Source organism: Ziziphus jujuba, chromosome 12 (assembly GCF_031755915.1).
Source record: "Ziziphus jujuba cultivar Dongzao chromosome 12, ASM3175591v1".
NCBI lineage: Eukaryota > Viridiplantae > Streptophyta > Magnoliopsida > Rosales > Rhamnaceae > Ziziphus > Ziziphus jujuba.
The window spans coordinates 16,803,956-16,829,156 of record NC_083390.1 but is presented as its reverse complement, the minus strand read 5'-3'; the positions used below and the strand labels follow the sequence as shown (position 1 = coordinate 16,829,156).

General features: G+C 32.4%; 2 protein-coding genes across 3 annotated transcripts; one reads left to right on the top strand and one right to left on the bottom strand.

The window, feature by feature from the left end:
- Positions 1-10,245: 10,245 nt before the first annotated feature.
- LOC107429118 (amino acid transporter AVT6A) lies at positions 10,246-13,456 on the top strand. Its single transcript, XM_016039765.4, has 5 exons — positions 10,246-10,874; positions 11,054-11,206; positions 11,827-12,030; positions 12,347-12,812; positions 13,029-13,456. Exons 1-5 carry the CDS (start codon positions 10,454-10,456, stop codon positions 13,165-13,167), a joined length of 1,383 nt encoding a protein of 460 aa, XP_015895251.1. The 5' UTR covers positions 10,246-10,453; the 3' UTR covers positions 13,168-13,456.
- A 519-nt stretch (positions 13,457-13,975) lies between these two features.
- On the bottom strand, positions 13,976-24,930 carry LOC107429131 (DNA-directed RNA polymerase 1B, mitochondrial). Of its 2 annotated transcripts, XM_048462295.2 has the most exons (20): positions 24,481-24,612; positions 23,791-24,371; positions 23,022-23,249; positions 22,812-22,939; positions 22,637-22,703; positions 22,380-22,438; positions 22,087-22,204; positions 21,801-21,914; positions 21,434-21,565; positions 20,938-21,354; positions 20,119-20,169; positions 19,125-19,195; positions 17,507-17,591; positions 17,094-17,246; positions 16,904-16,978; positions 16,043-16,132; positions 15,864-15,911; positions 15,361-15,475; positions 15,157-15,260; positions 13,976-14,706 (listed from the first exon to the last, which is right to left on the bottom strand). In XM_048462295.2, exons 2-20 carry the CDS (start codon positions 24,184-24,186, stop codon positions 14,596-14,598), a joined length of 2,562 nt encoding a protein of 853 aa, XP_048318252.1. In that variant the 5' UTR covers positions 24,187-24,371; positions 24,481-24,612; the 3' UTR covers positions 13,976-14,595. The 2 variants fall into 2 exon arrangements, with proteins under 2 accessions (XP_048318252.1, XP_015895265.2); XM_016039779.4 differs by having other exon boundaries at positions 23,791-24,930.
- Between the last annotated feature and the right edge of the window lie 271 nt (positions 24,931-25,201).

Genomic DNA, 25,201 nt, shown 5'->3' with positions numbered 1-25,201 from the left:
TCTGAATATATTTTATCATGGGCTTAAGATGATGGGCTGTTAAACAAACGGGCTTAAGATTTATAATATGGGCTTAACATTAAACTTGGCCCTTTTTTTATAGGGCCTTTTTTTTTAACGTATTTCTCTTCTAGTCCTTTTTTTTATTTCTTTTTTTGGGCTGCAAACAAGAGGTATTACACCCAAAAGCCCAAGGCAAAAGCCTAAAAAAGGAGAAGGCGAAACGCCACACTCCTGGGCAACAAAAGAGGAAAAGGAGCTGGGAAAAGTCCTTTTTTTATTTCTTATGCTTCATTTGAACAGTGATTACATTAAGGAAAATACTTATAGTTACTAAATGAGAAATTCTACATGCAACACAAAATTATCTATATACAGTCCCCAAAAATTTATATTCCTTTAATATCCCTAATCCCTATTAAATATTTTTTTTTATTCTTAGTTTTTAAAAATCAAAACTTTCTATCTGTTATCAATTTTTTATTTTATTTTATTTTATTTTATTTATTTATTTTTTTTATGCAGGGACTTGAGTATTGAGCCAAGCTGCTAGGTGAACTTGGCCTGGTGAATAAGATGTTCAGAGATTGCTCCTTTGGAGCCCCACCCTTGATGCACTTGGAATGGAGGAGGCTTCTAACATGAGCCGAATAGAAACTGTCTTATGGTGACGTGGAATTGAAAACTTGATTGAGGATGGTCTTCTGGACCACTTATGAAGGAAACGAGTTGCAGCAGTGGGTTGTGAGAAGAATAAGAAGAAGAAGAAGAGGTAGTGAGAAAGACAAAGGTTTGGTTGGGTGGGCTTGGCGTTTACCACTGAATGTTTGCAATGAAATGACCAGAAAACTTCATGGCTCATGGTGTTCTTCTGACATTGATATCTCTCTGGGTGGCTTATCGTTTGAGAGAAGAAGAAAAAGATATTAAAATTCAATTGTAAAAAAATGGAGAAATTGAATGAGGACATTTTAGTAATTTACATTTTTATGAAATAAAACTGTATAAAGTGTTTTTTGCATTGCAAAAAGAACCTTTCTTACTATATCCGTAAATAATATGTATATAATACGCAATTTCTGAAAAAATATTTGCTTTCCACATCGATTTAAAGAAAAAAATTTTGAAATACGTATTAACCGAATTACCATATTATACACGTGAAAAGAATACATATTTTTGAAAAAATAAATCATTTTAATTATCTATTCTTTTTCGCAACAACTTAAAAAAATGTGTATAAAATTTTTTTTTAATTTTTAATTTTATTTTTTTAATTATTTATTACTTTTGATTTTTTTAATATTTTAAAATATTATCATGTCATTCGTAGTTAAGTTTTTATCATATATATTAAAATAACTAATTTTAATATATATATAATATTTGTATTTTTTGTTCTATACTTTTTTAATTATAACGTATTATACACGTATGTACTGAATTTATAGATTTTCTATTTACTTATTTTAAATCAAATTTTTCTCCATATTTTTAAATCAAAAAAAGGATTTATATACTTACATATTATTTACGGATTTATTTAACTGTATTCCACACATTATCGAGGTACTCCTCCTTCGATGAAATGCCAAGTTTAATTTATTTGCTGTATTATGTGGTGGATTCCACAAAATATAATAATTAATAATTAAATATGGTTATAAAATATGCGGGCATCCAAACCAACGTTTAAAATATTTGACATTTCTTTGAAATTTTTTAGAAATTTTTATTTTTTTAAAGAGTCAAAATAAAATTTAGATTTCAAATTAAAACGGATAGAATTTGCTAATAACTATTGAAATTTTTGAAATTTCATCAAAAATTTTATGAAAATTTCTGTCAAAATATTTACATTAAATCCTTAACAATTTGATTAAAAAATCCATAATATCCATCGAAATTTTAAAAATTTTCATTGAAATTTTGAAAATATCTATGATTTATTTTTTATAAAAAATTTAAAAATATTATTAATATTTAGCAAATTATTTTACCAAATTAACTTTAGTAATAATTTTTAATTGTTTTATAAAATGAAGCGAATTGAATTCAATAATCTTAATAAGTTATATTTATTAATAAAATATATATATATATATATATATACTTGCTATACATTTTGTATAAGATGAATTCATTAGAATCTCATAATTATAAATTAATAATTGATTATATAAGAATAAAAAATAATAACATGGAAATACAATATTATATATAATTGATATTAATAGCATTTAAATTAATAACATTAAGCAAATAAAAATTAAAAATAATAAAATATATTATACTAAATATTAATGACAATTATATTTAATACAAGATCCTTGTAGTTGATATATAAATAATTACATGAAAAATTATTAAGGAAATATATTTTTTAATAATAATTATTTTTTACATTTTACATCTCAAAATGAAGATCAGAATATATTAATAATTTTCAATTATCTAAGAGTTATATGAGTATTAATATGATATTTGTAATTGTAATTATTGTTTTATCTTAATTAATAAATAATTTATTAAAGATCATTACTATTTCTATAAATTAAATTGGTTAAGAGAAATATAATATCTATTTAATATTTTTACAATTTGTATAATCAATTTTATAATTAATTGTTTAAATAGGCTAATGTTAAAGTTTTAATAAAAAAAATTATTTTTTAAAATAAATTTTCATAATTTTTTGTCAATTTTTATAGGTATTCGATATTTTCTTATATTTCCATAGAAATTTTCATATTTTAAACTTTTGATATTTCATCAATGCCGAAATTTTAAACCTTGATCCAAATTAATTTTAATTGATTATAAAATTTAAATTAATATGTAATATTATGCCATATGGAAGTACCGAGGAGTGCATCCACAATAGTGGAGTTAAATATTGTCCTTATATTAAATAACTATACTTGTTCATAATTATTATATTAAAAAAATTAATTAAATAAAGATTAAATTGTTAAAAAATGGGTTGATACATTTGGCTACTTGGATAAAGTTCCATTTTGGGGGGATTTTACAAATTTTCTTTTTGTACTTGATACCTTTTAATTTTTTTTTTTAAAAAAAATTGCATTTTAATGACAAAAACCATTAAGTTTATCTATTTTTTATTTAATACTAAATCTGATTTTTTTTATATTTTAATTGTTATCTTTAACTCTGTCTTAAAATAAACCAAAGTTCACTATTTTAGGACAAAATAAACTGAAATAAAATAAAATTGACTAAAGGATGGATGAGCTTAATGGTTTGTCATTAAAATGCAACTTTTTTGAAATCTAAAGGACATCAAATAAAAAAAATTATAGAGACTGTTTTTTTTTTTTTTTTTCCTTTTCTTTTCTCCTTCTTTAATTTTTTTTTTAAGTGCAAAGAAGAATTCATTACATCAAGAATCAAAAGATACATCACTTTGCAACGCAGGGGAAAGCCACTCGGCCCCCTCCATCCAAAACTCTAACATAGACAAGGACAAGGGATGTTTTGCTAGCAAATGAGCCATATTACTATTATAATTATAGACTTTTTTGATCAAACATAGAGACTTCAAAATGAACTTTTTTCCATGCTGTGCACTTAACCTTGAAAAAATAAATATTATAAATATATTAAATGATTATGATTAACATATAAGAGAAAAACAAAAAAATATATACATAAGTGATGGGGATTTTGGGATAATATATATATATATATATATATTAAAAACTTCAAAAAAAATATATAAAACAAAAGGTGTGTGCCTGTGGCCAAGTTGAGTTCGATCAGACTTTGAATTAGATCATGGCCGGAATAAAAGCATAGTGAATACAAATTATTGCTTATATAGTATAAATATTGATATTATTTAAATTTAAATGGCATAAATATATAGTAAATTTAAAAATTATTTTTCAATGATAATATGTATAAATAGAACTGTAGACAGGTTTGAATAGCTTGTGATCGTTTCACGGTTTAATTTTAGCCGTTTGAATTTGATTCTTAAAAAAAATGAGCAGAGCTTTAATAAGAAATGAAGCTCGCAAACAATTTTAAATAATAAATTAAACTCGTAAATAATTCAAATTTATCATTTATAATCTAATAAATTTAAGCACATTGAGCATTGATAATGCATACACAATATTTTTTATATTTTAAATTTATAATTTTTTTTTAAAATTAAATTAATTTTATAATAAAATTACTAGACTAACAGGAATTTATTAATTATTAATGTTAATATTTTTATTTAAAAAATAAATATTCAAGTTTTTAAATTTATATGATATAACGAACTTAATTGAGGGTACGGCACGTGACAAGCCTAAAGAAAAAATTATTGTTTTTGGGACAATTAGATAATAATGGATGCAAAACCCATGTTTAAGATGAAATCATGAAAATAATTAAAGGTGTGCTTGTGGTAATAAAAGCGGAAAAGATAGCTACAAATTTGTACATGCTTAAAGGAGAAGCATCTATAGTATTGGCAAATTCTGTAGAAGAATCAACTATGATATGACATCGTAATCTTGGCCAGATGTCACAAGGAAGCTTGAAGATTCTCGCTAAACAAAAGCTTCTTCCAGGGCTTAAAAAGGCTTCATTACCCTTTTGTGAGCATTGTGTTACTAGTAAGCAGCACAGGTTAAAGTTCAGCAGTACTAATGCTGGAAGCAAAGCCATCTTAAAACTGATCCACTCCAATGTTTGGCAAGCATCAGTTCTGTCCCTAGGAGGTGTAAGAAATTTCGTATCTTTTATTGATGATTATTCCAAGAGATGTTGGATGTATCCAATTAAGAGAAAAGTTTATGTATTTTTAGTTTTCAAAATATTTAAAGTGCGAGTGGAATGTGAATCTGAGAAGAAGATCAAGTGTTTAAGGACAAATAATGTAGGAAAATATTTTGGTAAAGAATTTGATAGCTTTTGTGAATAAGAAGGTAACAAGAGGTAGTTTATGGTGGTATACACTTCACAATAAAATGGAATAGCAGAGTAGATGAACAGAACCTCATTGAAACAGACAAGAACAATGTTGAAAATTGCAAGAATGACTTATTGCAAGGACGGCTAAGTCATTTTGGACAGAAGCAGTTAAGATCACTTGTTATGTGATCAATTAGTCACCATCAACCGCAATTAAACTGAAGACATCTATGGAGGTGTGGACTAGTAAGCGAGCTGATTATTCTCACCTACATACATTTGAAAGTCTTGTCTATGTTATGTATAATGGCCAAGAAACATTAAAGTTGGATCCAAAGTCTAGAAAATGTATTTTCTTAGGATATATTGATGGAGTTAAGGGGTATTGTCTATGGGATCCCACTACCCACAAGGTGATAATCAGTAGAAATATGGTATTTATAGAAGAAAAGTTATAAGAAAATGAAAATGATAGCCCTTTAAAAGAGAAACAAAAAATACTACAGTTCAAGTTAAAGAAAAACAAGAACAAGAAGTTCTAGATTCTTTCAAAGTAGCATGAAGCATGAAAAACAAGAGCAAGTTAAGTTTGCGACTCCACAAGTTCAACGGTCAAGTAGGGAGAGAAATGAACCAACTTGGCACTTTTAATACATTATAGAGGAAAATATTGTGTACTATCTACTGAAAGAAGATGAAGAGCCATCAACTTTCCAAGAGGCTACAAAAAGCCTAGAAGCTTTTCTGTGGGTGACAGCAATGCAAGAAGAAATTGAAGCTCTCCATAAAAATAAGACATGGGATCTTATTCCATTATAACAAGGAAGGAAGGTTATTGACAACAAATGGGTCTACAAGATCAAACAAAATAGTAATGACCAAGTGGAGCAGTATCGTTCTAAATTGTGGTAAAAGAATTTGCTCAAAAAGAAAGTATTGATTTTAATGAGATATTCTCTCTTGTAGTTCGACTTACAACAGTTCTCATAGTCCTGACAATGTCTGTTAATTTTGACTTGTATTTGGAGCAATTGGATGTAAAAACTTTATTCTTTAATGGAAAACTTGAAGAAGAGATTTACATGCTCCAACCAGGAGGTTTTGAAGAAAAAGAAATGGAGAACTTGGTTTACAGGTTAAACAAATCTTTATACGGTCTCAAACAGGCTCAAGATATTGGTAGAAGAGATTTGATTCCTTTATCATGAGTCTTGGATACAACAGACTTAATTTAGATCCTTTTTCTTACAATAAAAGATTTGGTGATGATGATTTCATTATTTTACTATTGTATATTGTTGATATCTTGGTAGCAGGTTCCAACAAAGATCACATTAAAGACTTGAAGGTACAGTTGACTAAGGAGTTTGAAATGAAGGACTTAGGACTAGAAAACAAGATTTTAGGGATGGAAATTTATCGAGATTGAAATGATAGGAAGATTTGGCTTTCTCAGAAAAAATACTTGAAGAAAATATTGTAGCATTTCAACATACAAAATTATAAGCCAATTTTTACCCTTCTTCCTATTAATTTCAAGTTATCCTCAAATATGACTCCCACCAATAAAAAAGAAACAATAGAAATGTCTTGAGTACTATATGCATCATAAGTGGATAGCTTAATGGTCGCTATAGTATGCACAAGATTAGATATTACACAAGAAGTGGGAGCAATTAGTTGATACATGATGAATCATAGTAAAGAGCATTGGGGTACTACAAAGAAAATTTTGTTATATGTGAATGGTATCTCAAATGTTGTATTATATTATAGAGGATTAGACTTTACTATTAGAGGTTATGTTGATTTAGATTATATAGGTGATTTTGACAAAATCAAATCCTTCATAGGATACGTATTTACTCATGCTAAAGGATCTGTAAGCTGGGTTTCAAAACTATAATTTGTCATGACTACTTCCACAACAGAAGCAGAATATATTGTAGCTTTGTAAGCTAGCAAAAAAGCGATTTGGTTGCAAATGCTACTAGAGGAGCTTGGACACAAATAAGAGAAGATAACTCTGTTTTATGATAGTTAGACCCTTTGCATTTAGCAAAAAATCCAGCATATCACTTGAAAACAAAACATAAACGAGTTCCATTTCACTTTGTTCATGAGAAGGTGGAAGAAGGAAGTGTGGATCTATAGAAAATTCACATTAGAGACAACCTAGAAGATGTTCTAACAAAGCCAATTAGTACTGATAAGTTTATGTGGTGTAAATCTTCTACTGGCCTAGTAGAAACATACGCAGCATGGGTATAAAATGATAAATAGAAATGATAGAAGGGTTACAACAAAAATGATTTTGAGTGGGAGATATGTGACAGTAAAGCCATTTTTCTTATCCATTAAGCCTTTAAGTCAAGGTGGTGGCAAGAAAGGCTAGCAAAATTACAGCTGTAATCAAAGTTTGCCACAGTTAAGAATCCCACTTTAATTCCAACACTCCATCGCCATTTTACACTACCATTTTGCACTATATAATACCTTCACACTTTGTAATCCTATCCATTTCTTTGAAAAATAAAGGCTAGAAACAGAGAGAAAGCTAGAGAGTATTAGAGAGAAAAAAAAAATAAAAATTTAGAAGGTTTCTCCTAAATACTTTTGTCTTTGCTTTGTAAGAGAAAATGTGTTTTCTTTTATTATAAAGGAAAGAGTGTTGTCAAATTGTGTTCTCCTTATTTAGAGAGAAGCTATTATATTCTTTTACTATAACAAAATCCTTCTACAATTGCCTATTATTTTGTTTGTACTTTATTTAGTATTTTCACACACAAAATTCTAACTTTTATAATTTATGCTTCAGCTGTAATTGTGTGTCTCATACCGCAATATCCTAATATCCTCTTTTCCTCAACTTTTGTGTTGATGGATTTAAAATTTTGTTTCTTATTTGACTACTTAACAAATTGAAAGTCACCACCATTTCCTGAACTCCTGCAGATTGAGCAAGAAAGAAAACGAAAAACAATGTATTAGAAACTTAAATATTCTTCATAAAGTTTCTTTCATATATTCAAACCACAATTTTCAATAAAATATTTGGACTTAAATATTTGAGCTATAATTTGGACAAAAACATTTTACAATTCAAGCAATTTTCTACAATATGGATTGTTGACCTGTGGGCTAAAAATATATATATATATATATATATATATATATGATTTTTCATGCATGCAGATTCATTGAGATACACATCTACTTTAGCTGTCGCTCTGGCAGTCGTTTTTTTTTGTTATAACTGCAGGAATTGCAGTTATCAAATTGTTTAATGGAAATATTTCCATGCCCAGGTTCCTTCCTAAAATGACTGACGTTGAATCAGTGTGGAAACTCTTGCTTCCTAAAAGATTTGGTAGTACATGATTTTTGACATTAAGGTTGTGCGTGAGTTTAAAATGCACAATTAGAGTTGATCTGCCGTAGTTGTGTAAGGTGGATATTTGCTCACTTGTTGGTTTAAATATATGTGCTTTTCAGGGATCCACATGGTATAGTAACAAAGAAGGGCAAGATCTTATCTGTTTTTATGGTCATTCTTGCTGTGTTCTCAAATTTGGTATCCATATATAGCAATTAGAATGCCCTGTTGGCAAGGAAAGTGTCCCCACATTCATGACTTGGACCCCCATATTGGTATAAGGAGGAACTAAGATTCTTCTTGTTAAATCCACAGATGAAATATATACTTTGTGAACGATACTTGAAATGCAAAAAGCACATTGTTTTTGGGGGCTCTAAATTACTGCACTATCTCAGTTGTTCCCTCAATGTAATTTTGTCAATAAACCTTCAGTTACTTTCCCTTTGTCATCCATAAATGCAAATATCTTGACTCCTATTCCAGTCTTCTTTTCTCTGTCATATTTTTTGTAGTTTTGAGACATTTGGATTTGCCAAAGTTCCAATACATTAAACATTTCTTATTTTTCTGTAACATTTTGTGAAAAACAAAATAGAAAATGGAGAAGGGTCATTGAGGGAAAGAATCATACAACTAAATAGTTATTTTCCTACCAATATTTTGTTAAAAATTAGTAACTTCTAATTTGTTAGAATATAGTAATTCAAAGGAATAAGAAATTTCAATTTCAAATATCAAATACATACATAGCAGACCTTGGAAGAGATAAGAGATTTAAAAATGATTTAGTGACAGCGCACTTACTCAAAAGTCAAAATCCGCTCATTTTGAAGGTGTACAATGATAAATTCCATTTAACGGGTAGCAAAAAATTCTTTACAATCCCATAAACACTTAAATGACCAAAATACCTATAATTAATTTTTTCTTTTTTTAGTTTTAAAATTCAAATTTTCCTGAGTCTTTTTCTTCTTCCTCATCCACTCAAACTGGCAGCTACACGAATTCAAGTCCCACTCCCACCTCCTCTCTCTCTCTAAAACACACGCATACAACACACACACACACACACAAATCCTTTCAGCAACCCAAAGCCCACAGCCAACCAAAAAAAGGCTGGCCCACCCACCCGGCCCCATCACCTCTTCTCTCTCACAGTCTTATTCTTCATGTGGGTCCCTATCTCGCATGGGGGCAAAAAAATAAATTTGTCCCAAAAAAAAAAAAAAAATTTAATTAGGGTAACTTATGGAAATTTAAAAATTATGAACTGCATAAAGTTCTTTTATGCAATGTGCAACTAGCATTTCTCTATTTCAATTTCACCTTGTCTATGACTAAAATGATCAAACTATGGTTCGGTTGTTACCTTCAGACAAATTAAATATAATTTAATTTCTTTTAAGATATGTAGCTCAGTAAAATAGCATCTAAATTTAGAATTTTGCAAAATAAAAAGACCTATTATTATACATAGATATCTAAAACATAAATACATTCTTATTTTTTAAAAGATATGCTCCTAAATAGTTTTTCATCTCCATATCATTTTAAAGAATATGTGCATGAATAATTAGTTGCATATATTAATATAAATTTTAAAACTACTAAAGAAAAACATAAAAGGCGCGTGCATATTGGAACATCTAGGACCAGTGAAACTCAAAATAACCATAGCTGCTGGAGCTGATCTTGGCTATTACTGCACACCATGTTCCCTGATCATACTGACCAGCCAAAAATCTTCTTATAATATTCCGCGTACTGAAACACGTGCTCCAACAAAACCTGAAAAAATAATCGAAATGATAGCATATGGTACGGTTGGAATTCAATTATTGCAATACGACAACTTTTTTTTTTTTTTCTTTTTTTCTCCCTCCCTCTCTCTTCGTTGACCTTCTTTCCTAAACAGCTATTTGCCCTTTTCTTTCTTTTATGAAGCACTTGATGATGAAGATAAGAGTGCTACGTTAGCAGAACTTTCAGATTACGCCAAAAGACCCAAAAAAATCTGTTCCTTTTTCTTATCCTTTTCCATAATAATAATAAAATACAGTTCTTTTTCCTTGCTTAAAACTGTGAAGCAAGGAAGAAAAAAAGGGAATTAAGAAAAAAAAAAAAAAAAAAAAACTCTGAACCATGACTATTGGCACAAAGAATGCAAACAATCCAAGAAAATGCAAGCAACCCATTGATGAGAAATCTGCATTGTTGCTTGAGAACCAAAGCTTAGGTGAGCATGCAGGTCAAGAAATCAATGGAGCTTCGTTTATTGGTGCAGTGTTCAATCTGTCAACCACCATTATTGGTGCTGGGATTATGTCTTTGCCAGCAACCATGAAGGTTTTGGGTCTTGGTCTTGGGGTTGCTATGATTATCTTCGTTGCAATTTTGACCGAGGCTTCGGTTGAGATGCTGCTGAGGTTCAGCAGGGTTGGGAAATCAGTGACTTATGGAGGTGTAGTGGGGGATTCTTTTGGGAAAGTTGGAAGGGTTTTGTTTCAGTTATGTATTTTGGTTAACAATGTTGGAATCCTCGTTGTCTACATGATAATCATTGGTAAGTTTTTTATTTACAATTTTGGCTTTGGGTTATGTTATGGATTCTAATTGGATCTATATAGTGAGACAATGAAGTTGTTTAATCTATTTCTTTCCTAATTTTAATAAAATTTTAATTTGGGTATGGTGTAAATTGTTTTCAATGTTTGTCAATTATTTTCTATGTGCTACAATTAGGTGATGTGCTTTCTGGATCTTCTTCAAATGGAGTTCATCACTTTGGTGTATTGGAAGGATGGTTCGGGGAACACTGGTGGAATGGCCGTGCCTTTGTTCTGTTTGTTACAACCATTGCTGTTTTTGCTCCATTGGCATGCTTAAAGCGAATAGGTAGATTCTTTACTCTGTTAATTTTGAGTGAAGGTTTTACATCAATATTACTCCAAAGGAGTACTTGGTCTTGATTATTGACCAGAACATTCACTCATAAATAGCCGTTGATGATAGAGGAATGGTATAATTTCTTACTAATAGCATCTTTCTCAGAGTTAACGCTGCGTATATACCATATATCTCATTGTCCTTGTTTTGATGAGCTCTCTTGCCCACTAAATCTTCATGCTTAACTCGTATTCAGGTTGATTCTTTCGCCACTTATTTAAGAACAAGATTTGTAGAGGATATGGGAATTCTTTTGTCGAGTGTTTTTTTTTTTTTTTTTTTATTTTTTTTAAAATATTTATATTTTATTTTTTATGTTGTTTTTCAGTGTAGAATTTATTTTTCTTTTTTTTACAACTTCATATATCGGGGTTAGAATTTACGTATAGTAATTTTTTCTCAGAAAGTTTCTATTCTTGTTCTCATTCTTATTTTCTTTAGAACAGGAAATTAACAATACACTCAGCAGATTCTGCGGTTTTGTACTGAAATGTTTTACAATTCCAGCAACTTCTATACAATTTTTGACCTGTATGCTAAAGGAATTATGTGATTTTCCATACATGCAGATTCATTGAAATATACATCTACTTTAGCTGTTGCTCTGGCAGTCGTTTTTCTGGTTATAACTGCGGGAATTGCGATTGTCAAATTGTTTAATGGAAGTATTGACATGCCCAGGTTCTTTCCTAAAGTGACTGACCTTACATCAGTGTGGAAACTCTTCACAGTGGTTCCTGTTCTTGTGACAGCATTCATTTGCCATTTCAATGGTATGCGATAGCTGATCACTTCAATTTGCTTAGCCACAAACTCTTCTTTTCTTGTATGCAATTGATTCTGGTAGAGGTTTGTGATTTTATTTCTTTCTGTAGCTTGCATATGGTGTTGAAACACACGAGAAGCAGGTTTTGATTTAAATTCCGGTTCTTGTTAGGAAAATATCAATTTTTTGCTTGTCTATTTCTTTCTGTTACTGGATTTTTATTTAGCATAATTTCTTTAAACTTCAAATTAAAGAAATGATATTCATTGTTACCTTCTATTACTAGAGCATAATATTAAGCTTCATCAGTCATTTCTCTGCAGTGCATTCGATAGACAATGAGCTCGAAGACATTTCATTGATACAACCGGTTGTGCGAACATCATTGGCTCTGTGCTCTGCTGTCTACATAATGACAAGTTTCTTTGGTTTCCTCTTATTTGGTGACTCAACTCTTGATGATGTTCTAGCCAACTTCGACACCAACCTTGGCATTCCTTACAGCTCTCTATTGAACGATGCTGTTCGTATAAGCTATGCCTTGCACCTCATCCTTGTTTTCCCAATTATTTTCTATCCACTGCGGCTCAACATCGATGATCTTCTCTTTCCTTCAGCTAGGCCTTTGGTTTCTGATAACCTGCGGTTTTCATTAATCAGCATTATACTTATATCTCTAACCTTCTTGGGTGCAATTTTTATACCAAGCATCTGGGATGTTTTCCAGTTTACCGGAGCAACAGCAACAGTGTGCATTGCATATATATTTCCTGCTTCCATTGCACTAAAGTGAGTGTCTTACTTTTGGCTAGAAAAATTTATAAAGAAATATTAGTCATTTTGCAACATTAGAAAATATGTGTCTGTATAAATTGTATATTACTTTGAAGATGATTGAACTTGAAGTTGTTTAAGAAGGAATACAGATTTGTGGATGAAAGAATGCATAAGCTAATACCGACTTAATTTTATTCACTTTCTTGCTTCAATGTTTGTGCTTTTCAGGGATCCTCATGGTATAGCAACAAAGAAGGACAAGATCTTATCTATTTTCATGATTGGTCTTGCTGTTTTTTCTAATTTGTTGGCTATATATAGCAATGCCAATGCCCTGTTGGTGAAGAATGCGATCCCAAATGCATGATTTTACTTGGATTCACTCATTGGCATAAAAGAAGGAAAGATGATATTTAGGCCAATTGAAAACCTGATAAACAGGATTCAATGCACTATCAGCCAGCTCAGCTGTTCCCTCAAATTGGATTTTGTCTATAAATATTCAGTCACTTTTCTCTGTAACTATTTTGAGATATTTGAGTTGGAAAAGCCACTGGCATTCTTTAATTTTATGTTCTGTGACATTTCTTGTATTTGTAATATTATGCTGTTGTAAACAACAGATACTGAAAAGTGGCTAAGAGATTGATTGATTACCCTTCTCCTCCTTTTGCTGCACCCCAGAGAAAAATGCTGCTTCTTGGAATGTCACCCTAGAGGTACTCAGATGTTAAAATGCTATAATTACTAATATACCCATCAAAAGTGTAAGAAATCTTTGAATATTACTAGTTCGATTATCTTTCATAGGTGATGATTCAATTATAAGAGCAACATATTTCTGCTTCAATTTTTCTGTTTTAACAAATATTTTAGATAGCAGGCCTTTGAACCATCTATCATGCAAGCAAATTTATTTTGCAATTAGGGATACAAAACTCTCTATTGGTAGTAATCCGGATTCCGGACTCAACCCCTTGGGAGTAGAGCCTATTCAATTAAAAGCCAATCCATGAAATCTTAAACATGGTATGAGAATTTTATTATTATTATTTTTTTCATTCTGCTTATTTCTCTTTGGCATCGGTACATAAACCTGCTTTATGCATAACATCAAATGAGTAGAAAAATGAATCAAACACAAAAAAAAAAAAAAAAAAAAAAAAAAAAGAGGAAAAAAAAAATTAATTTACTATACGAACAATGGTATAAATATACAACAAAAAGTTCATTTTAAACTATATTGGCTTTCTTAAAAAAGCGTGAAACAGTCAAAACCCACCCAAATCTGTTGCTCTGGATCTCTCTCAAGAAATTAAACCTTCACATGGAAACAAAAGCTTTGATCCTTTGGGCGTCCGTGATCGCTTCATTGAACCGGTGTTTCTGCAACTGTAAAATCTTCAGTTCCTGTAATTTACACACAGAGCTTGTCTGCTCCTTTGATGAGTGCTGCTTGTAGCACCATCTTATTTGTTTCCTGCAATCCTTTTAAAATGCAGAGTGCAGAACCATCACCATCTCTGCTGCCGGCAGCCATGGAAAAGGTGTTGCTGCTGAGCATGGCATTCTTGACATATATACAAAGAACCGAACAAGAATCTGGGTAGCAGCAACCAGTCATCAAGTGTCTTTTCTTTGAAACCTTTCTCTTCGATGGGATGTAGGAAACTAGCCTCTACAATCTCATACCCATGAATGAAATTGAATAAATTTGCATCATCTTGCAATTGAATGCCTGAAGGAGCTATGTCAGGTAAAAGAAGGGCACTTCTTAGGAAGCATCTTGCTTGGACTAGTTGAAGAAATAGGGAGATTCCAGAACCTCTCTCAGATCAAAATCTCCCCGACCTGGTAAGGCAGGAAATTTTAACGTGGGGAAAGTCTTCTCAAAGCTCTCCAATAACTGTAAGCAAAAAGCAATTATCAATCATTCTGATGGGCCACAATCACAAACCCATTAAATGAAGGTCTACACTTTATTATAAGTTTCTACTTTAAACATCTAAGAAATGAAATATCATAAATTCAACACAGGCTGACTATGTCATGGAGCTTTCTCAAAATGAATTATGTATATTTTGTGAAGAAACCATCCACATAAATATCAGTAGAAAGCATATGATAGGAGAAGCCTCCCTTGTGCTAAAAACCAAGTACTTTTTTAAGTCAAAAGCAAAAAATTAGACTTTTGTTGTTCGTATTTTGAGGAAAGAAAATCTAGCGAGATCAGCCAGTAAACCACAACATGCCCAACTGATTGAGGCAACCATTAAACAGTAGCCAAAACTTTTAACCATACGAGCTGTTTCCAAAGTTTTAGCTGAAGACCAAATTTAAAAGGAAAGGTTCTCACATTCTCCAATATTGGTGCCTCGTAGAGTTCAACAAATTTCTCTCTCAGTATCCTATTCATTTTGTCAACATCGCATGCATGTGTCCAATACGAATCATGGACTCCTGTCAAAAACCAATACATGTGTAAGCACACATTACATATGTTATATAAGTCGTGCATACAAGAGACAAAAACTAGAAAATAGTGAAAACTACTGAAAACCTGCAAAGTTCAACCCAGCTTTTTTGCAGGCAACAGCAGTCATCATCATATGTGAACCATCAAGGGAGTGAACAAAATTGGGAGGAAATGCCGTCTTCTGCCGCTTAACCATTATCTGAAATGTTCACAGGAAGCATGTGATGAAATTTATAGCTTAGTTAACATCAATATGTCATCATGAGTGCTAAATATTGTTCCTTTTTTTCAACAATTAACTGAAGATTTTCCTATTTTATTCCAAGCAGAAACAAAAATAATATAAAACTATGCAGAGACACATGGTGCCCAAACTGTCATCATGTTGGCATATAACTGTAAAAGATAAAGATTCTAAATTCAGATAACCAGATCCTAATGGGCATGAGAATGACCAGAGACTTGAATCGGGTGGTCAGATATCATCCAAATAGCATAACAGACACCCTTTATATATAGCAAATATTTAAGGCTTTTCAGGGCACAAAGATTAACAAAGCGGACAATAAGTGTTTGACAATAGCTACCTTGTCAGTTTCTCGTTGTAGAGTTAACACCTGAAGGGAAGTCTTAATCTGTTTTCAATTCAGGATAGAATGTTAATCACATAGTTGCATTATCATCAATTTAGTTTGAAAATGATAACACAACAGATATGAGATATTTTGGCTGCAAATGAAGTTATAAAAAGTTCATCGAACATTACAAGATGCCTGCCTAATTGCCGATATGGCTGTACAACAGGAAGGCCAAGAGGAGTTGTCCACTGCACTGGCTGATTTTCTGATGCTATCACCTGTTTATTTTTATGTTTCAATTTAGTTGACAGAAGTTGAACAGGAAGCATATCTCATTACTTTAGAATGATGAAATAAGAAAAATACATCCAGCCTTTAGTTATATAATTAAATGCATATATATCACCAATAATGACAAGAATTCCAGCATACTGAATATGGCTAACATTTCTCTCTGTTTGTGCAGGCGTGATGCAAAAGCCACAGAAGAAAAATTATGAGATTTTCTTATTTCAGCAGATGTAGAAAATTTAAAACTTAAACATGAATATTCATTACTTAATTTAAAATAATTTAGTGCAAAATGGCTATGATACCCAGATGAAGAGTCAAAGCAAATGCCACAAAACATATTCACACAAGGAGGCCTCAACATATATGCCAGATACATGCCTTTTCTTAAATCAAGTGCATACTTTGGTGTGAAAAAGCTAAGCTAAGCTAACAAATCAATAATGTAAAGCTTATGGATAACTGGCATCCACCAAAAGACATAAATATAGGAAACTGCAAATCTTCAATGACAGGCTAGATGCTTCCTTCCATATGAAATGAAAGTAACATAATGCTTCTCCAGTATAGTAAGACACTAAGCCCCCTATTTGAACCAACTAATTAAGTGAATGGTGTGACCCAATGTACTATTATTCATAAAAATCAGAAATCCATCCCATGATCACATAAGCTTGCTTTTGAAGCTATTAATTGGCTTCATCGTCTTCATGCTTTCACATAATGTAAAATAGATTATAAGAAAAAATGAGACACACCTTCGCACAGTCACCAAGCCATTTCATAATATCTCTTGCATTTGTAAACATCTGTTCTAGGGCAGCCAAGGTAGTCTGCTTATACAGTGAAATTATTAGTAAAAAGTAAAAACTTCGTTACAAACGAGACATGTATGCATGATGCATCCACCTACATAGTCCAAACATACTACATTCTTTATGCACTTACTCTTGCTGCATAGCAAGATGCAGCAAACATTGCTGCATCATCTTCTATAGAATTACGCTCTTTTAATCTCCTTTTGATTTGATCACGTGCACCAATATAGGTAACGCCATATACAGATGTCATTACTGTCTGCTTTACCAATTTACGGTCTACCTAAATTGACAAATACATAGCCAAAATATTAAAAAGAGTATAAATTGTACAATATTGCAGTTACGCAAGCAGAGGCAAACGAAACTCTTTTCATTGCATTGCAAATCATGTCATTTATTTATTGACCTAACCAAGCTAACCCATCAAAATAAGAATTCTACATGAACTAATGTTTCATAACATACCACTACTTTTAGTTTCATACTTCTAAGAAAAACTTAAAACTCATACAATAGGAGAAAAGTAAGTGATATGAAAACCTGATTGATTAAAAGCCTAGCATGCAGGGCATTTGGATTAGTAGCAGGATCTTTCTCTGCATCGTTTTGCATGATTTCCTTAACCCTGCAGAGTAACAAGAAATTATGTTTTTGGACATAACTAGCCATGGGTTCGTGAAAAGAAATGTCATTGGCACACATTTGGATGCAAGACAAAACACTTAATATTCCTTAAACATACTGCAGGAGACTTAGTTAAAGGTGTTAAAATTAGATACGACTCAAAATTACTATTTTTAAATACATATTAGCTAGTCTTAGGAACATATATATGCAAAATATATTCTTATTTACAACTTTATAAAGATTTTGGAATTGGATTCAATCATGTTTATTATTAAGATTCTGGAATTTGATGTCAATCATTTTTACTTCTTGGTGGAAGTTCACGTTAGTTGAGCTACTTTATCTAAGTTACGTTTCCACACTATTCCTCCCTTCATACCAAAAATCCTAATGAAACTGTGGTGGCCATACCCATATGCCTAGAACTGGCTTATACAACTTACTTTATTCATGTTTATTTACTTTCCACATCATAGTCCATAACTTAAATGAAATAAATCATAAGAACAGTCTTTTATACCCAAAGATGGCGGATCCTAGCTGACCTCATAATTCAAACAAAAGATTTTGAGAGGAATACTTTTTAATGAGTATTATGATTCAAGAATAAATATGATAGAAGTTTTGAAGGCATGGGCCTTTAGATGTACAGCTTTGATACTACAAAATATGAAAGCACATGTCATAGAAGCATTCAAAAAGTTCAAAGGATACTATCATTTATTAGGCCTTAATATGAAATGAAACCATCTGATGTCACACTAGATTAGTTTAGAAGGAAAGCATCAAATATTTAATCTGTTGATGTTTAAGGTACTTTTTCCTCATTTTCCATGCATCTTTTCTTTGCTTACCAGTTTTTTCCAATATGCTTGGAAGAATGTTCCATTCTCCATTCTCTTACCTGTTTACTGTATTTTCTGCTCCCAAAATATGAATGGTTATTTCCGCATCCTGTATTACTTTGAGCTTGCCAATGGAGACTCCATATAAATTGTTTCCAGGACCACAATACAACTTCTATGGTTTCAACCTCACACTTTGTGTGGAGAAAGTATTTATATTTTTTCTTCGTTTTTTTGGGCTGATGAAAGGTATATATTCTTTTATCTTTAAAAGTTCATCAATCTCTAGTTGGGACTAGGCCTGTGCAATGATTTGAACAATATCATTAGGTTTTATCATCTCCTCCTATCGTCTGTTATCCAACAGAATTCGGGATTGTCGTTTCTTTACAAGTAATCTTAGTTTCCAAGGTATTGAGCTGAAGAATCAAATAAGCCAAACTCCTATTAAACTTGTTATAGCTTTAGGTCATATAATGTTGCCAAAATTTTTACCCAAAAAATCCTGATCTTATTATTGGAAAGAAATCTAACACCCAACATGAAATTTTCTTTAAGCTTGATATACATAATCACGTAATAAGTTTTTGGATCAATGGCAACATAAAAAATTGTTTGTCAGCACTTCCTACTTGCCTTTATCAAATACAACATCAGATAGAGAGAAAGATAGAGAATAGCAATACCGGTTAGCAATTTCTGAGTAAACATCTGCTGGTTCCCCTCCTCCAACAAGATTTACTGCAGCTGCTCCCGTCTGTGAGGAAAAAAAAAAGATACAAGTTTATTGGCAAATGGAAAAGTTTACACAAACTCATTTACTAAAAACACTTCTAGAACTCCAGAAATTATGCTAAAAAAAGGAAATTTAACAGAAAATTAGAAAATCATTTTGTTTGTTTGCGTTTTTGTTTTGCTTTGTTTTGTTTTTTTGTTTTTCTCCCCCTCCTCCTTTTTAACTTAGAACAAAAGCCCTCGAATAGTGGTACTAAAATATGGGAATACAAACTTTCCATCACTTCAGAAAGTTTTGGATGCAGAAGCAGGAAAACATTCATCACTAAAATGAGTGTTTTGGGAAATAGGATGTTTAAGGTTGGACTTTTAGTCCAACCACAATGTAAAACTCGTGAATAGATAACCTACTACTATGATAATTTAATTAAAAATAAAAAATAAAAAATGGACCACCAAACTTGAAAGCTTCACAAGTACTATCCACATTTGGATAATCATATTAGGATTTGTATTCTTGAGAAGCTATTCATGATTGTGTGTAGGCATGTGTGTGCACTGGTACTTGTTTGTGTATGAGAGAGACACACACACACACAAAATAGAGTAAACTTCACAAGTAAAGCATATTTTGGAGTAGTTTTAAGAAACCGTAGTTATATGCTTTAGCTTTTAGAAAAGCAAACTTCCTCTAAAAGATGTATAACCAAGGTGATACTTTGACCAAACCATAGAACTATATTTGACAGTTACCAGAATTGTGACAAATTTTATCTTCCACTGACTTAGTAAGTTTCAATCCTTTGACTTTAATGATTAAAAGTCTTTCAGAAAAAAGACACTATTAAAGCTGTTTCAGTCATTCCCAAATTGAAAGAGAAACTGCTTCACTCTACAACATAAATATATTGCATTTTAATTAACTCATATGAGAAGCTCCATTACCGTGTCCCTTCCAAGGGCCGCATAGTGTTGTAATCCATTACACGAACCATCCTAGCAATTGAACAAGAAAATCTAGAAATTAATCATGGGTTGATGAACAGGCTATGTCTAATGCTCTCAACTGCTTAAAACAGTGAAAGAAGTGAAAAAACAATGAGAATAAAAAATCAAAATGTCCTCCAGCACTCGTAACTTTCATGAATTCATAATCTATTAAACGTACACAGAAAGTATCATTAGTAACAAAGAAGCAATTCCACATACCAACACACACACAATTACTGCAAAAGTTTCATAAGGGATACTGTCATATGCTGATGAAATGTTCCAAATACACTGAAGATCTAAATAGAAAACGCCCCAATTATTCAATCATGGGATACAAAATACAGTGTTTGTAGAATCTAAAGAACTGAAAACGTGATTACTTTCTTGAAAAAAAGTTGACAAACAAGGCAAGTCAAAAAATTTCTGGACGTGTAATCCTCCAAGAGATACATAACATGCCCTACAAGAAGATATACCCTCCACTGTAACAGATCTTTCTCACCTGCTAATATTTCTGAACACAGTCAGAATTACTATCTCAAACAACTACCCACCAGATTGATAAGATATCCTTTTGTTAAACATAAATCAAATTTCACTTCAGATACTACATGCAATAGCAAAGAGAGATGCACAACCAGCAAAACAACTAATGGACCTTTAGATGCATGTGTAAAAACCAAGTACCTGTACAGTGTTGCATATTGTAAAATAATTACCCAGTATAGACTTTTTGGATATTTGATTCTGACCGAGATGAAAAAGCAGTACCTGGTGAACTGGCATATGTGAAATAGTAGTCTCTGGAGAGGGGCTTCTTAATGCTTCTGAAAGATTAATACATGCTGCCAAGCACTGAAAAGGATCCTCTGCATGCGTCCACCATCTTCCTCCTTCCAGTGGCCTATCTGCTGAATCAAATATATCATCCAGATGCTTTTCGGTAAAGTCTACTCGATGATCGTAAGAAGCTTTGTCCACACCACCACCATACAAATTTGCCAAATGTATCTTCAACCAGCGTAAACCAGACTTTCCCAGAGGGCGACCCTCTGCAAACTCAAGAATTCCTCTGCACAGATCAGATCCAAGATGATTCAAATATGGATGCATGGGGTAAGCACGACCTCTGAAATCAAGGTTATGTGGGTAATAGAAGCCTTCCTCATCCTTCATCTTTCGAGCAACCTGATCACCAACAGAAGTAATTAACAATAAACTCTACTAGAACACTCTACAAAAACAAGTAAATGTGGAAGCTCCTTACAGCAAGTTTAAGTTCAATATCACAACGCTGTGAATTCCTCTCATTATTCTCCTTTTTTGCATCTTTAAGTTTCCATTTCCATTTGCGAATTTCTGCTTCATCTTCTGTATCTGGTTCTTCTGGCAGGGGAACCTATTTATAGGGAGATAAAAATATATAAAGAAAGACAGAAAGAACGAATGGTTAAAAAAAAAAAAAAAAAAAATTATTGTGAAGGCAACAGATTTACGTAAACTAAAACACAGAATTGAGTAGGAAATTTGTTATAACTGACAACTTAGATGAAAATTTATTTCTTAATATGACCAATTTCTTTCAAATATGCACCAATGAAGAAGTGAAAGAATCCAACTAAAATGTAACCCACATCGTCACGGTCCACCAAGTCAGCAGTTCGGCCTCCACCAGCCCATATCCTGTCTATCACACCAAGTACTCTTTTGTTTATCCTCCATTTGGTATTTCCAAGTGTATCCAGGGCCTAATATACAAAACAATCATAGATTAACACAACAACCACAAGCGTAAGAAAAAAATTGTTAAAAACTGCAAACTTTGAAAGTGATAACAAGGCACATCAACTTAATAAGGCAGTCTGCTGAAGAAAGTAGAGGAGGAATTGAAGTAATAGATCCAACCAAGGGCTTTCAGACCTCAAAAATAGGATCTAACTGCTTCTTAGGAGTCCTTTTAACTGCTTCACGTTGTTGCCTTGCTCCATGTGTTCGCATAACATAGGATGGTAAGAACAGATATGCTCCTTTGTCATACCTGTCAGGACAATTCAAAACCGTCACCAAAACCATAAAATTCCTGTAACTAAGTATAAGATCCTGTACCAGTATTATCTAAGAAAAAGTTTACTCTTAAACCAAGCAGTGGAAGTAGAACTTCAACAAGTTTTAAAAAATGTTCAAATTCAAAAGGTGAAGCGTGAATACCATACCCGGTCCAGTTAATAGGAGGCACCAACATTGGCATATAAGGAATGACCATGTGCCTAGCCTGTATGAACAAGCAAAACTTGGGATTATCGTTATTCTCCATTTGAAAATTTATGTTTGAAAGAAAAGTAAACACCATATCCAGGACGCAATAAGAAGAACAACAAAATAACAACAACAACAACAACTAGAAAGAAAAACCAACTGATAATCAGAAAAAATAAGAACCATTCCCAGCACAAAACACCTATTCACTTACTGTTTTCTCGAGTCCTTTGCGAACAAGTGGATCACATTCAATAACTCCATATCTCCTGCTGCCCTTCCTATTGAAAGAAAACCATCAACATGTATATTGAGAGAGAGAGAGAGAGAGAGAGAAAGAGAGAGAGAGAGAGAGGGGGTAAACTAAATAAATATGCAATTTTCCTCACGGTGTTTCTACAGTTTTAAGTGTGTGTACAAATGCAGGGCGTAAATCAGGTGGACCATCTCCTAATTGATCAACTGGAGGTTGTATATAGGCTGTTTCCATTAACAATTGCATCAATCGACTTCCAATCTGGATAGTACAAGAACCAATATGAAATAGCAATAACAACAACGAGATGATCTTCAGCTTTAGAACTATAAAAATCATATACCTTAACGTGGGCTTCCTGACCCCATGGCTTTGAGTCATCCTGTTCCTTCACTATTCCCCTTACTTGCTTCACCTTCTGCTTCTTTATTAACTGAGTAACCTTCTTTCTTAGCTTCTGTTGATCTTTGATCTGTTTCTCTTGTTCATTTGTAACACAAGCAGATTCACCCTTAGGTTTGTTATCAATTGTGTTCTTCTTTGTCTTCTCTAAAAATCTGTGTATCCTAACCTGGTCCATGTAAGAGATCCTTATGAATGATTCTTGCATATCCAAAGAATGTGGTTAATATTATGTAAAGTAACTAAACAGTAACAGTCACAAAATTTGGCATGTAAAGTAACTAAACAGTAACAGTCACAAAATTTGGCTGCAGACTGACTACTAAAATGTAGCAGCTGAAATTCTTGTTAAAGTACAGGATGTGTAATAGGAAATGTAGGTAACATCATGAAAGAGATGAAAAATTGCTTTTCACAAAAGCCAAATATTAGTGAAGGAGGACTTTAGGAAGAAAAAAAGATCCATTAACTTACAGTGAGAAAATACAAAAAGTTCAAGCTAATTTGTCAAGACTACCCCTAAGACAAACTAATTGTTCTCTCACAGTCACTTTTTAGTTTGAATATGGCCACAAGTCATACTATGGCAAACATAAAGACTTAGGTTCTGTTTGGATAGTTTGCTACAGTCTATACTTCTAACAAAGTTATCAGAAACGTAAATGTCGATCAGAAACTCTGGCAAAACTGAAAATTCTAAGCTTACTCACCTCATGTTCAAGGGCTTCACCTATCTGGCAAGCGGCTTGGACTACCCTGACATTCCCAATTCCTCCACTATTTGTCATCAACAACCCCATCAACTTATGCATTGTAATAACTGCCATCATATCCGCGGGTAAGTGATCCAAATATGGAGCATAAGATGGTTTATTCTTCCTTTCGTTGCACATCTTCTGATCGGCAGCAATTGCGTTCCGCAAAGGTTCAAACCAACCAAGGAACAACGACTTCACATAAGGCAAATTGGGTGCAAGTTTCTGCTCACACATATCCATTAAAAGCTCTCGGTATTCTTTGGCTGCTTCTTGCCAAGCCTCTGTCTCAATCTCTATCTGCTTCTTCCTAAGCGAATTGTACTTTGATATCCCCACCCCGGCCACCATTCTCTTAGGCTTTTTAAGATAGGAATCCACCTTATTTTGTCTCTCTATCTCATCCAATAAATCCTGGTGGTGGTTTTCATCTAAACCAGAGGATTCCTCCTCGGCATCCGTCGAAACAATTGCCTCGGCAACACTAGCATAACCTTTTACACCATTACAGAACCCAGAAACTCCAAAAGGTTTACCTGAATTCAGTAAACTGGGTTTTCTCAAATTTTCTATTTGGGAAGATATTGGACCATTTGGAGAAAAGCCCAGTACTGTAAATCGAGAATTGCCACTAAAAGGCCTAACCTTTTCAAGAAATGTTGAGTCTTTGGAAAATTTCGCAGTGCTAGAAAACCAAGATGAAATTTGAGACTCGTAGGAGAAGTTGATGATCTTCCTCGAAGCAGCCTGTTTGGTTAAGTTCCTCCACATATTTTTGAATCAAATTTATGATTAATTTATCAGTCCAAACAGGAAGAAGTGCAGAGGCGAAGCAGAAAAATGCAGAGGTGAAGAAGTGAAACTGGTCATTCAAAAACAAATAGGGATAGCAATAACAGTTGAGAATTTTCCAGGAAAGTTTTGAATAAATGGGAATTAGAGGAAAAGTTGGAGGCAGCGAGAGGAAGAAGAATACAAGTGATACTGAAGAGCGAAAGATCTGAACAAAGTAGGGAAGGAGCAGCAACGGTGTGTAAGCCGCCTCCAAAACCCTCCTTAAACCTACGTTTGCCCTTCTTTAAAAATAAAAATAAAATAAAATAATTTTTTCTTTTTTCAAAGTTTTTAGTTGAATCCTGTGCAGCTGACCCGGCAGGGCGGTTTATGTATTGGGCTGATCCATTGGGGTTTTTTTTTTCTTTTTTTTTTGATATTTGATAAATTAGGTGATGGAGAATTTTGTAATGAGTCGGTTCTTTTTGGTCCAAAATAATCGTGCAGTACATAAAGGATGAAATTTCTCTATTAAATATGTGATTATTTAGCTATAAAGAACTATTGCCCAAATATATATATATATATATAT

Bases quoted from the DNA above. Each gene is read 5' to 3' on its own strand.
- LOC107429131 (XM_016039779.4), bottom strand. From the start codon at position 24,606: ATGTGGAGGAACTTAACCAAACAGGCTGCTTCGAGGAAGATCATCAAC. The intron at 22,704-22,811 runs GTGAGGAAAATT...TTCTTTCAATAG, and splicing joins CTTAAAACTGTAGAAACACC to GAAGGGCAGCAGGAGATATG. The intron at 15,476-15,863 runs GTAGCTATTGTC...TGAACATTTCAG, and splicing joins TACAACGAGAAACTGACAAG to ATAATGGTTAAGCGGCAGAA.
- LOC107429118 (XM_016039765.4), top strand. From the start codon at position 10,454: ATGACTATTGGCACAAAGAATGCAAACAATCCAAGAAAATGCAAGCAA. The intron at 11,207-11,826 runs GTAGATTCTTTA...CCATACATGCAG, and splicing joins GGCATGCTTAAAGCGAATAG to ATTCATTGAAATATACATCT. The intron at 12,031-12,346 runs GTATGCGATAGC...ATTTCTCTGCAG, and splicing joins ATTCATTTGCCATTTCAATG to TGCATTCGATAGACAATGAG.